Below are 14,076 nucleotides of genomic sequence, written 5' to 3' on the forward strand. Positions count from 1 at the left end.
GTTAATTATTCTTTATTGGAGGTATCGTGTATATTTGTATTTCTATATTAATATTACATCTATGCATTGGAGGTTGGCGTGCTGGGGAACCATGCCTTCATTGGCTTTTTAAATGTTTTTAATTGTTTGTCTGTGTGCCCTCCCTTTCTGGGGCCACGACCTGTTCACACAGAATGTTTCAATAATGAATTAATAAAAATTGTTTTTTCTATAATATAACGTGTTGGTGATCCTATTTTGTGATATACTCTTTCTCTTGCTTTGGTAGTTTTTTTAAAAAGGCACAATTGATGAATCAAGTCAGAAGTATCTGTAATGCTAAACTCTGCCCACAAAGTGGAAAAAAAACCCCAGGTGGGCACATGTAAAATGGACTTCAAAAAAGGCACAGAGTAACTTATTTGGTACAAACTAAAAAAGGCACAAAACACACAGAACTAGACAAAAAACAGGCGCAGAGGTAATGATGACTCGAGCCTATATGTGAGCTTAGCAGTGCCTCTCACAGTGAAGCCAATCGAGGAAAAATTGTGCATAATCAACAGGAGATCAGACATTTACACATTGAAGATGCCTTTAGATACCTATAAACTTGGCTTGAATTGTTTCATGTATTTGACAAAGTATTTTAAGCAAAACTCTGATGTAGGCAAGTAATCCCGAAAGGCAAATCCCACACTTCCTAATCCTGGTTTCAGCATTTACTGAAGTACATTTTACTCTGGGTAACCGGTGGGTTATTTGCATGGGACAGGGGGAATGATATTTCTGTTTTTTGCATAAGACTTTCATTCCCTGCTCTGACACAATGCAATTCCACCTGTTACGATTCTTCATGCTACAAAGGTTCTTAAAGGGGAAATATGGATTGGAAAAGCAAAATGAGAGAAATACAGTCTAAAGCCTCTTTCATTTCTCCGTGTTTAAACACAAAGCTGAAATAATGGTACCAGTCTGATAATTGGTTTTGGATCAATAGGCCATCAGTGTGACATTCAAGTGACCATTTTTACGATCAAAACTACATTTCAAAGCTTCTCCTACCTTTTGCAAATTGCAATGTTAAACAAATACAGCACACGGATGATATACGTATGCCATCTGTGTGCTGTACGTGTTTTTCACGGACCCATAGACTTGTATTGGCTCTTTCGTCTGTGCTGCAGGAAAATAACAGACATGTCTCTGTGCCTTTTGCTCGGAGACACGGCCCATGGAAAAAAAGTTATAATAGGTATGTGTGGTATCCATGAAGAAACAGATACTGGAAATACAGAAGCATGAAGGAGCCATTAACTAGGTGCTACTAAGGTTAGGAATTGTGACAAAATTTATATGTACAGATTCGTAAAATCAGTACGGATATGCTTTTTTGGATTGGACTAACTCCTTCCTCAGGCTCCACCATTTTGTACTACCGCTCTGATTTTGCTCTACCACATTGAAGGGCAAATTCCTAATTTATTTGTTGCCCGTGGCACAAACCTAGGTCTCATGTACCAGACAATTTATAAAGTAACCATAGCACTTATACATTTGTTGGCGCACAAGTCGGATCCAAACCCGTAATGTTGACACAAAAATACTTGGCGCTCTAATAGTATGAAGATGTTTTTCAAATTTTTATTATAAAGGTGTTTGGAATCCAAAATAAATGTTTCGGTCACAACTGGACCTTCATCAGTAAGGATTGCCAGGAGACATCCACTCCTTATAGCATGCAGTGTATGCTGCACCATCATGCTGTTTTACACTAATGTCTCCTGGCAATACGTACTGATGAAAGTGCAGTTGTGACCGAAACATTTATTTTGAATCGCAAACACCTTTTTAATAAAAATTGGAAAACATCTTCATACCATTGGAATGCCAAGTATCTTTGTCTCATGTACAAGATAAGTCCATGTGCATAAAGCCTGTACTTTTTTACTATGAAGCAGTAATCACTGTGTGCCACGCTTCAGTTTTTGGCACTGTATTTACTATATTGGCAAAGTTTTATTAGTGTGTTATAAACTAAGATCAATCATGTCAGTAGAGTGATAAATATAGTAATTTGATATGGAAATCAATACATAAGGCTAAGAATACACAATAGCGTCTTTCCTTTGGTCTTTCCGTCCTTCCTATTTTGTCAGGGCATTGATTATCCATGATACTACGGTAGATTCTTTATTTCAAGCTTAGCTTAACATTTTGGTACAATTTCAGTCAACATAGGAAGAAAAGAACAAGGCTACATGGAGAAAACCCAACCCTGGTCCAATTCAGAGCATTGATTTATTGCGAGAAGGCTGCAGTACTAGTCACTAGGAGTCTGTGCCTCCTAATGTTCGCAAAGTGCTGATGTGCACATGTGAAGTGAACTACTTATATGTGGTCACTGGAGACGCTGTATGTGCGATTGCCAACTAAGACGCCTTTAAATTCTCCTGAATATGCATAGGTGCCGTACTCCTAGATTTAGTGCCAGAGCTTACATCAAAGCACTCACAATCTGCTTTTGGAATGCTGAGCATTTCTTTTTTCAACTTTATGCTTCTATCAATTTTATTATGCTGATGGCGTGAAAGTCTACCCAGGGACTTCTATACGGCCTGCAAGAGCTGCATGCATCATTAGCATATGGTTATGCCTATGGCGAAGTGAAGAACTTTAATAATCCTTCCCCTTGATATACATCAGTCCTTGGCCTCTTTACATTGTAATGCAACCTTTGGTGCTGAATCTTGAATGTGCAATAGTGTGTTAACATTGACACGCTCATCTAGAACAGTAAATATGTCATAGCCGGTAAAGAATGTAAGACGAGAACAAGATGAGGTTTGTGAATATGAATGAAGACGTCCCATAGGCATGCTCTGTAGGATTACCCCAGTGTCTATGCACCTGTCAGACAAGAAGTAGTCGACATTTTAAAGATCACATTCTATACTACTTTACATAGATGACAATTAATCATAAGGGAGACAGATGCAACACGTAAACTTATATCCTGCCGCTTGTTTCCTCACTTCAACTCTGACATTAAAAATCAAAGACATCACCGCCTTAGGGGTTCTAATTGATTTTCTCTTTCCTGATCTTTGCAGAAACTGACATGGAAATCTAAGCAGCCGGATGTAGATACCTGCAGAATGAAGGGAAAGCATAAGGTAGGCAGTTTCCATTTCTTTCTCTGACACCAAGGGTTACCCTCTAGACGGTTATCCGTGGTCGCTGCCTGTAATGTGCTATGGATCACAGAACACACTGCTCCGGCGGTAATTGCTTTTTCAATTAACTCGGCGACTTTCATTTGCAGAAGAGATGGCTGCTTACTGTAAAATATTATGTAATGTGAATTCTTTACAAGAGTGTAAGAAAGACGATAGGCCCTCTAGATAGCTGAATGTAAAGATGGTGGCGTATTGTAAGATATAAAGAAAACAAATATAGGATATCATTTCTAAACTTCTAAAAAAAAAAAATAATAGAGATTCCAATAGTGAAAAGAGGAAATTCCAAATCTGCCATTATAGGATAATAGGACCTCTATATGGCTGGCTATTAACATACAATACAACATCTTATACAAAGGTTTTCCGAAGAGCTAATGGGGGTTATCCATCTTGGAATTAAAGGAAAAAAAACAACTGAAGATGTTAGAAAAAGACACAAGAATAAAAAGTCTTTTCCCTGATAATCCAGTGCTGGTGATCCTGGTCTATATTTGCATGCAATCGCCATAAAGGCTCCAATGGCAAGGTTGTAATGTCAGTAGCAAGGCATGTGATCATTGCGGCCTTATGTAAGCAAAGATTGGGCGCACTGTTGGAGAGTTAAGGGGGCTTTACATGCTACGATATCGTTAATGTTTTATCGTCAGGGTCACGTTGTTAGTGACGCACATCCGGCGTCATTAACGATATCGCATCGTGTGACACTTACCAGCGACCTTAAGAAACCTCAAAAATGGTGAAAATTGTTCACCATGGAGAGGTCGTCCTAAAACCAAAAATCGGTAATGCTTGATTATCGATGATGTTCGTCGCTCCTGCGGCAGCACACATCGCTGTGTGTGACACCGCAGGAGCGAGGAACGTCTCCTTACCTGCCGCCGGCCGTAATGCGGAAGGTAGAAGGTGGGCGGGTTACATCCCGTTCATCTCCGCCCCTCCACTTTGATTGGCCGGCTACTTAGTGACGTCTCGGTGACGTCACTGTGATGCCGAACGTCCCTCCCCCTTGAGGGAGGGATTGTTCGGCAGTCACAGCGCCGCCGCCGACCAGGTAATTGCGTGTGATGCTGCCGTAGCGATAATTTTCGCTACGGCAGCGAACACACGATATCACACACACGACAGGGGCAGGTGCTAGTGATGTCGTAGCGTGTAAAGCCCGCTTTAATGCTGGGTCACTGGGAAAAGAATAGGTGAATGATGCTACTTCTGTTTCTTCTATAACATCCGCAGCTGTTTTTTTTCCAAATGTATAAGTTAGACAACCTCTTTAAAGAGGACCAACCACTAGGATTTTCATATATAAACTAAAGCCAGTGCTATAATAATAACAATAATAATAGTAATAATAATAATAAAATAATATAATAATACGATCTACTGGCGCTATCATGCTGATTCTATACATACGTTTAGTTGTGAGATCAGATGTATACTTTCTGAAATATAGGCAAGTAAAGTTTGTGAAATACATTGTTATTTGATTGATAGCAGCTACAGAATATCTAATAGGTGGGTTAGGTTTTGCTAATTATTTCTGCCCCTGTCTGCCTCCCTGTTCTTCCTCCCCCTGTCTCTGTTATTAAAGGGGGAGGAGGGAGGAAGGAAGGACAGGGAGAAGGAGGACAGGCAGGCAAAAAGGGGTGGGAGTAAATAGTAAAACCTGACCCATATATTAGGTATTCTGTAGCTGCTATCAATCAAATAACAGTGCATTTCACAAACTTTACTTGCCTGTATTTCTGAAAGTATACATCCGATCTCACAACTAGAGATATGTTTAGAATCAGCATGATAGCGACAGTATAGCAATGGCTTTAATGATATAGGAAAATCCTGGTGGTTGGTCCTCTTTAAATTGGTGGACTCCTCTGAGCAGCTGCTCTAAGTGCATATTTAGCATCCAACTGGAGTGAACTTATGGATGGCCCATTACACAGTCGGTTCTCAGCTAGCTATCAAGTGATGATCAATTATATATAATTGTACAAGCACCAATTTACTGGCCAACTTCCAACCTGACATAAAACAATCGTTAATACAATCATTCTGTCCCCATACAGCATTATATTAGAGGGAGCACATTCTCCTTTTACATGGGACGATGTGCTGTGGAGAACGATGATTTTTATACCTTCATAAACGATTTCTACTTATGGAGAATGTGTTGTGCTCATTTGTCGAGTGATCATATTTATACGTGCTGATAAATGAGGACGAGTGTTCTTACAAATGTTCTTACGCAAGTTCTCAGCTTATTTTAATAAACCTTTAGTAAATCTATCTCAGAATAGATACATTGGATAAATCATTAGCGTTTGTGCTATTCCCTAATATCTAAGTGCATTTTGCCTTCTCTACAGGATGAATGTCATAATTTCATAAAGGTTCTACTTAAAAGGGATGAAGAAACATTGTTTGTCTGTGGAACAAATGCTTTTAATCCTTCGTGTAGAAATTACAGGGTAAGTTTTTATAATTGAGTTTTTACTAATTTAAATGTTAAATATGGAGATTCTTCAAAAGTAAGTGCAGTAATTTCAGTGTTGGTTGTGTGATAGCAAAAATCTATGCTAGGGGCACTAAATGATTTCTGATCAGCTGATAGTTTTTAGATCGGCCGTCATTTCATGGCCTATTTACATAGGCTGACCTGGCTTCAGATGCAAACTCAGCCATCCATAGTAGATTGTTTGGTGTGAATTGGCTGCTCGTGTTCTCGACAGCACAAGGTCCGTTTGTGCACTGTTAAAAACGATGATCTTAGTGTAGCACAAAAGATCATTTCACCTGACGAACAAACAAAATGCTTGGGTGAACAGCAGCCTGTTTAGACTGCACAATTATTATGAATGAGTGTTCCTAACAACTATAGCTATAGATCTTCACATAGTTTCAATTTCTGGATTTTTTGCATGTGTTTTTTTGTTTACACATATTGTCCCTGGCATTATTAAGTCACTATGGGAAAAAAGACAGAAAAATATACTTCAGTTGGCGAGACATCTACCTGACCTCAAAACTCCCTTCATGCAGGGGTACAGCAGAGGTGTCCCAAATTTTCAAATTCCTACTAAAGAAAGTAAATATATACACCACTGGCAAGTGGGATCATATTTTGTCATGGATATAAGATATGTTAAAGCTCCATTCCAGCAAGGGGGTCACTGCTTGAGTGGTGCTTTAAATTTAAGTCCTCTGTCCCCACTCTTACACTTAACTCGCTGGCACTTTTATCTCCAGTCCCGCGGCGCCATCTTGTGATCGTAACTTCTGACTGTCCGGAAGTCAGAAGTTACGTTACAAGCTCCCAATGCAAGTCTTTGAGAGCCAGAATGAGGGCAGAAGGAGGCTCTTCTAGAGTTGTATTGAATATTGAATTGTGACCTCCAGTGCCCTCCTTGAAACACTGCAGCTGTCGGCAGATCAGAAACTGCTGAAGAATGATGGGAGCAGCAGCGATAACAGATGAAGACGCCAGAGGGAGAATATAGGAATAGGGGCATTTAAGCACCACTCCAGTGCTGAAATAACTGGTTCTCTAAAGAGTGGTGCTGTAAACATATACTCACCTAATTAAAATACCAACTCAATGTGGTCAAACAGAGGAAGGAGATACATCTGACAATACCTATCTAGGGGAACATTGCTAGAACACGTAGAACTATCACTGCGCAGAACTCATAGACATCAGATTGGCTTAAAATGGTCACATTTTAGGTCCATTCACTTTTTCTATACCGATATGATCTGCTTTTCTATGATATCTCCTAATAAAAATACATGGTATATCAGCTGGAGTGCTCCACCAGCCTCTGCCGGCAGCTGTGACGGCTGATGTGAAGCACTCCTGTATGTGCTGGAATTTGTTATCTCCCCTCTTATCTGTCTGATGCTACTGTAGGCCTTGAAAATTAACTAGTGCTTGGGGGCTGTCTGTTTCGGTGATAATTATCCCTCGCAGTGGGGGTCAGCAGCTCATTGTTTACATCCTCTGTAAGAATATCTGCAGATTCTTTGGCACTATAAAGGCATATTAAAATGATTTTCTATCACTGTTTAAATTAACATCCTAATATGATAATTGGGAGTTTTTATTGCTTTTAGCTATGAAAGTGTGCTGATTTAAATTGGTTTATTAGAAGTTCCCGAAATCCAAGTACTTCACACATATGTTTAATGTGAATTGTAAGAGAAGCATTAAAGATACGTATTCTAAAAATATCAATGTAAATGTACAGAAGTATCCACCTCTACCTTTACCTTTGCCTGAATTTGGTTATATGAGTTGTCTGCGATGTTACATTGATGACCTATCCTTAAGATAGTTCATTAATATCAGTTCATTAGGGGTGCGACATCGGGCACCACTGACGATCATCTGTTCCCGGTGCGGCTGGAAGTGCTCAGTTGTAGAGCTGCACTGCATGGCTTCATCACCTGTACAGTGGCCATGGCTGATCAGCGGGGATGCCGAGTGTTGCACCCCCACCAATCAGATGTTGATGACTTATTCTAAGGATAAGTTATCTTGTAAAAGTCTTGGACAACCCTTTTAAGGACTCCGATTTCTCGCAAACAGATTTGTGACATCCTGGGAAAAACTCCTGGGTGGCCTCACAAAAACATTTAAAACAAAGGCATCTCTTTACAGATCATATCTAATTTTTTGAAAAATAGTAATTATACTCCTTGCACCTCTGGATAGTTTACCACTGAGGGTACATGAAATCGCACAACTACTTGCTTAGTAATATGGAGGCTCCAATACACATCAGATGGTGGAAATCTTACAACTGTTTGCGTCAACATGTATGCAAAAAAATAATTTTTACCAGCTCACCTGAGGTTGCTTCAATGAGGCTTAATAGCATTGCTGAGAGCATGGAAAAAAATCATGTGGTCCTATGTCCCTGACACAAAGCTAGGAGGATTAGCTAATACTAGAGAAGATAGAGAGAGCGAGAGCTTTGAACAAGATCTAAACAAGCTGGAACAATGGGCAGCAACTAATAGAATGGTTTTTAACAGGGAGAAATGCAAAGTCATACATCTTGGCAAGAATAATGAAAAGAGCATATACAGCATGGGAGAAATAGAGCTATCCAACAGCATGTGTGAAAAAGACTTAGGTATTCTAATAGATCACAGACTGAAGATGAGTCAACAGTGTGACGCAGCAGCAAAAAAGGCAAACACCATTCTAGGATGTATTAACAGAAGCATACAGTCTAGATCACGTGAAGTCATTATTCCCCTTTACTCCTCTTTGGTCAGACCTCATCTGGAATATTATGTCCAGTTCTGGGCACCACATTTTAAAAAAGACATCAACAAACTGGAGCAAGTTCAGAGAAGAGTGACCAGAATGGTTACTGGTCTGCAAATCATGCCCTATGAGGAATGGTTACAAGATTTAGGACTGTTTAGCTTGCAAAAGAGAAGACTGAGAGGAGACCTAATAGCTGTCTACAAATATCTTAAAGGCTGTCACACTGTATAGGGATCAGTTTTATTCTCATTTTCACAAGGAAAGACTAGAAGCAATGGGATGAAACTGATGGGGAGGAGACACAGATTAGATATTAGAAAAAACCTTTTGACACTGAGGGTAATCAACGAGTGGAACAGGCTGCCACGAGAGGTTGTGAGTTCTCCTTCAATGGAGGTCTTTAAAAAGTGGTTGGACAGACATCTGTCTGGGATGATTTAGCGAATCCTGCTTTGAGCAGGGGGTTGGACTAGATGACCCAGGAGGTCCATTCCAATTCTAATATTTTATGAGTCTATGATTTTTTGTTCAGATACAAGTTAAGAAAGAGGTACGGTAATCCAGCTCTTCAAGTTGAGGTAGTTTTATTTATAGAAAAATAATTTACATGATAGAAAAGTTTAAAAAGCTAACATGTATGAACACCTTAAATGATTGATTGCTCTCAGAGACATGGTACCAAAACTTTTTTCTTTTAACTGAACACCTTAAATAACACTAATTTGTCTATTTCCTATTGCCTCTATGTAATATTGTATAGGAGTTTTTTCCGCAAGTGACATGTTTGCGTAACAAGATTGAATAATGTCCGCGTGTGGCTACGTATCTAGTGGGGGTCCGAGTACATAATACATAATTCTAATCTCTTATGCATAAAGCAGATAATTTCCAAATATCATGGAGATATATTTTATGAAAATCTCTGTGTTTGACATAATTTATTAGAATTTTTTTAGTATTTGGATTGTCCGAATCACACTGTCCCTTGTTTTGGAGAGCAGGAATAGCCACAGCCACCTGTTTCTGCAATGAATAGACAAGTTATTTTACCAACAGATACTGTGTGTCCTTCTGTCTTTTACAGTCCTTTGTTTATCAGCGATGTTATGTTAGAAAATCATATTTTCTTCTCCTCCTCCACCATCCTCTGCTTGTAGCAGGGAGCAGAACGCAGCTGGCTTTCCACTGACTGTGCCAAGCAGTGACTACTCTAACTCCCCTTGTCACCGCTTCATTCTCGTTCCTTACAATTAATGCATGTAACAAATCCCAAGAAGTCGCTCCTGTTCTACTGGTTTGGATTTTTTTTTTCGGCAGCAGCATCATTTCCAGAATACAAACCATCTATCTCATCGCCTGTCGCAGATGTTTCTGTACAATAATTTCTTGCCTCTGCTGATTTCATCACCTGCTGCCCATGTCATTCGAAACACAAGTGGTATGTGCAAGGGGAACTCACACAAGTTAACATGGACACCTGTGGCCTTCTTGTCTGTTCTGCTAGCTTTGCAGATGGCCATTCATCAACCTTTTGACTCAAGAACAGAAGACAGAGCCTCCCTCTTGGGCTGCAAAGTGAAAATGCAGATGGGCATCAGATATTGCAGTGCCCCTTATAGTATAGCTCTGCTTATTTTCTCCATGCTGACACTTCCAAACCCCAGTCTAATTGTGCTGCCTAGAAAAGTAATTGCTTTCTGAAAGACTGGACAGCGAAGATTCATGACAGGAAACAAATGATGACAGGTCCTCAGCTGAATGATGAAAGCTTTGTACCATATGAGTAAAAAGTTAATTGCCGCCTGGTGCAGCAAGCAAGGTCTCTTCTCAAGAACTGTAAGCATTTTTTTGATTTATGTCAAGCATACCAATCCATTGAATGTATCTATATGATATATTGCAGTCAAATAATTTGCAAAATAGCTGGGGATGATATATACCTCTCAATAGTTCCCAACTGTAGGCTATGCACTAACTCTTAAGAGGTTAGAGTCCATTGATGCCATCCTATGTTCTACAGCTATTATCCAATGGTGGAGATAAGATGATAGAAAACTTTTTAGACTTTTTCCAGTGTACATTAAAAAATGTTTAACCAATTTTACAGTGTAGACAACTATAATAATTACTCGTGGGCTTATTTAATTGACCTGATGACCTCACCAACCATTGACAAGCCTCATCCACAGTATGAACTCTTGCTGGTAGCACTCCAAGTTTGTTCTTCTGAACAGAGGAGACTTTATTATGCCCTTGCATATTGAAAAATTGCCAGTCACCACAGACCACATAATCAAACACAGTTTGGGAGCAAATCCTGTAAAGGGATAAAATATCAGCTGTGGTTTAAGAGAGAGAATTACAATTGGCAAGTATACAATTATGAGTGTGTTAGGTGATTTTATAGTTGTCCATAGTGAGGTTGTCTTGATGGAAACTGAATTATTTTGTTTTAACAAGCAAATCCCACATAATTGTTACTGGTTTTTTTTGTCAGAAAATATGAAGGTGAATTTAAATGTTGGCCTATACTATCGTAGGTTCAGCTAGCAGTATGAACGTGTCTTAACTTACCTGTCATCTTGGTCTTCGATCCAAAAAAGAATTTAGCAAATGATTAACTTTGAAAAATACATGAGAGTGGACCAAGAAGTATCGAGAACAAGCTTCCTAATTTAACAAGGATTACTGGTGTATCCCACAACACCCTGTTGGTGCTCACTTGTGTCTACAGGAGGCATCCCATATGCCAGTCTTGTTGAGGGTTTATTTTGCATGACATAGTAAAGTATTGTTAGAAATTGGATTCCATAATGAAATTCATGGAAGTGGTAAAGGTGGCCACATCTGTTTGTTCTCTAATGTTGGGTTCACACATAGCGACGCAGCAGCGATCACGATGGGCGACCTGACCTTATCAGGATCGCTGCTGCGTCGTTACATGGTCGCTGGTGAGCTGTCAAACAGGCAGATCTCACCAGCGACCAGTGACCAGCCCCCAGCCAGCAGCGACGGATGGAAGCGGTGCTGCGCTTGGTAACTAAGGGCTTGGTTACCCGATATTTACATTGGTTACCAGCGCACACCGCTTAGCGTTGGCTCCCTTCATGCCAGAGTACACATCGGGTTAATAAGCAAAACCCTTGCTTATTTACCCGATGTGTACTTTGGCGGGCAGGGAGCAGGGAGCCGGCAGCACAGGCAGCGTGAGAGCGGCGGACGCTGGTAACGAAGGTAAATATCGGGTAACCAAGGAAAGGGCTTCCCTTGGTTACCCGATGTTTACCTTGGTTACAGCTTACCGCAGGCTGCCAGAAGCTGGCTCCCTGCTCCCTGCTCGCTTCAGTTCGTCGCTCTCTCGCTGTCACACACAGCGATGTGTGCTTCACAGCGGGAGAACAACGAGCAAAAAATGAAGCAGGACATTCAGCAACGAGCGGCGACCTCACAGCAGGCGCCAGCTCGTTGCTGGATGTCACACACAGCGACAGCGATGGAACGTCGCTGCTACGTCACAGAAAATGGTGACTTAGCAGCGACGTCGTTGTCGCCCTCGCTGTGTGTGACACCACCTTTAGAGATTCAGATTTATTGGTGTCAATGGGATTATCAATTTTAGTATCAGACTCTTTCCAAACCAATTTTGTTTTTACTGAAACGTTTTATTAATACCTTGTAATCATTTTATCCATCAGATGGACACACTTGAGTATTTGGACGAGGAAATAAGTGGCATGGCCAGATGTCCATATGATGCCAAGCATGCCAATGTCGCTCTCTTTGCAGGTATAACCTTTTATTTTACTACATAGCTTCTCAGTGTGTGGTATACAGTACTGTAAAGTTTAAAGAAACCATGCAAATATTACATGAAGAATTCGAGGGCCATGAAACAGAATATACGGTAACTCCGTAGGCAGGAAGTGAGGAGAGATATTGTCGAGTTTTGTCAACAGTTTCTTTATGGTTACTGCCTGTAACTAGAGATGAGTGGACCCGTGGAAGGTTTGGCGTATTCAGCCAGACTTTGGATTGAGTTCAATTTGGGACCAGGACTTGACCTGAACCCCAATGGAAGTAATTGATTGGGGAGTTTGGGTCTCCCCCCACATGCAGCCAACCATAAACAATACACTTCTGAGGGAGGGTAGGTGGGGTTTAGCCTTTTTTTTTTTTTTTTTTTTTAAGTTTGGTGCACACTACATCCGATTACGCTGTTGTTACTCGCATTGTGAGCCATTCAAACACTGCAAGCTTCTCGCACTGGGCGCCGCGCACAAAGTATACCTGAGCACAGTGAGTGGTTAGCATACATAAAGCCCCAAACTCCGAACCCAAACTGTTTTCTTTGTAAAGTCTATGTTTGGTACGAACACCGAACCTCGGGTTCATTGATCTCTACCTGTAACTCATTATTACCGTAACTCATTATTACTTTACAACATATGTTATATCTGCCATTTTGTATATTAAAAGAGGAGAATAAAAGTGAAAAGGTAATCAACTGCCATATTTTTCATGATCGAGATGCTAAATTTTGAGTATTTTATTGCACTTTCCAATTTTAGTGGAGCACACTGAAGTTCTGTGCTGTCGCGCTAGCATAGATCTGTGCCATTTGGGTGGAATTTATATTAGACCTTGAAGTGCAATTTTGTGAATATATAAAACTTTCATTGTTTAAATGAAATGTCAGATGTAATTGGAAATATTACTTTAAGAGATCAAAAAGGTCAATGCATAATTACAAAGCTGAATTTCAAGGTCAGTTATTTTATTAAGTTTTTGATTAATACAGTATGAGGAGATATTCCAGACAGCAATACGATATTTTGGAATCTGTGGGGAACTGGAGAACTTCATTCAATCAATGGCGAGCAAAACTGACGCATACAAACCAATCAGATCAATTTACTGAATAATTTACTGAATAATTTATTTCAAAGTCCATCATGTAAGATGAGACATATGCTGATTTAGTTTTCCCAAAATAAGGACTTTTTTCCTCTTTAGTCCTGATTTGGATTTGATTTTACTTGTAGCTCTACTTTCAGCATATGACTTCACACTTACAATGCCATTCATTTCAGTACAGCACATGAGACATAAAACAAATCTATTTGCTAAAGCCAAGATGGATGTGTCTGAATGAAACTTTATTGCTGGCAAAATAGAAAGAACTCATCACTGCATTGGACCCTAGGGCGGTCTATCACATTATGTATTATATGCAGTGGATGTTTCAGTACTAGCCTCAAGTGGCCTTGGAGAAACTTTATATTTTTTATGGTGATTTAGATGCCATTTTATGCCTCTTTTTATTAGCATGTGTATTGTATAATACTCGACCACCAGTGAAATATTCCTCAAAGGTATCAATCAATTGTATGTTGGACACTTATCCCTGGCAAGTGTAGAGGAAAGCCAAGTCCTGAGCTGTTTCTCATTACTCTACTTCATGAGCAATGAAATGAGGAATAGGAAAGAAAAATAATCCAGAGGGGATAATGAGAGTAGAAAGAAGGATAATTTCCCATGACTCTGATAGTATTTAGGGCTGTCCAAAATGACCATGTAAACACA

General features: G+C 39.9%; 1 protein-coding gene across 7 annotated transcripts in view; it reads left to right on the top strand.

Annotated features, from left to right (window-relative positions):
• Positions 1 to 14,076, top strand: part of SEMA6A (semaphorin 6A) — a 327,645-nt gene that overhangs the window by 154,214 nt on the left and 159,355 nt on the right. For all 7 annotated transcript variants that reach the window (XM_075324986.1, XM_075324988.1, XM_075324987.1 and 4 more), the window contains exons 5-7: positions 3,093 to 3,155; positions 5,585 to 5,686; positions 12,189 to 12,279. In XM_075324986.1, coding sequence (XP_075181101.1) covers positions 3,093 to 3,155; positions 5,585 to 5,686; positions 12,189 to 12,279 — 256 coding nt within the window. The remainder of the gene's footprint in view (positions 1 to 3,092; positions 3,156 to 5,584; positions 5,687 to 12,188; positions 12,280 to 14,076) is intronic.

The sequence above is a fragment of the Anomaloglossus baeobatrachus genome, chromosome 1 (genome assembly GCF_048569485.1).
Source record: "Anomaloglossus baeobatrachus isolate aAnoBae1 chromosome 1, aAnoBae1.hap1, whole genome shotgun sequence".
NCBI classification, from domain to species: domain Eukaryota; kingdom Metazoa; phylum Chordata; class Amphibia; order Anura; family Aromobatidae; genus Anomaloglossus; species Anomaloglossus baeobatrachus.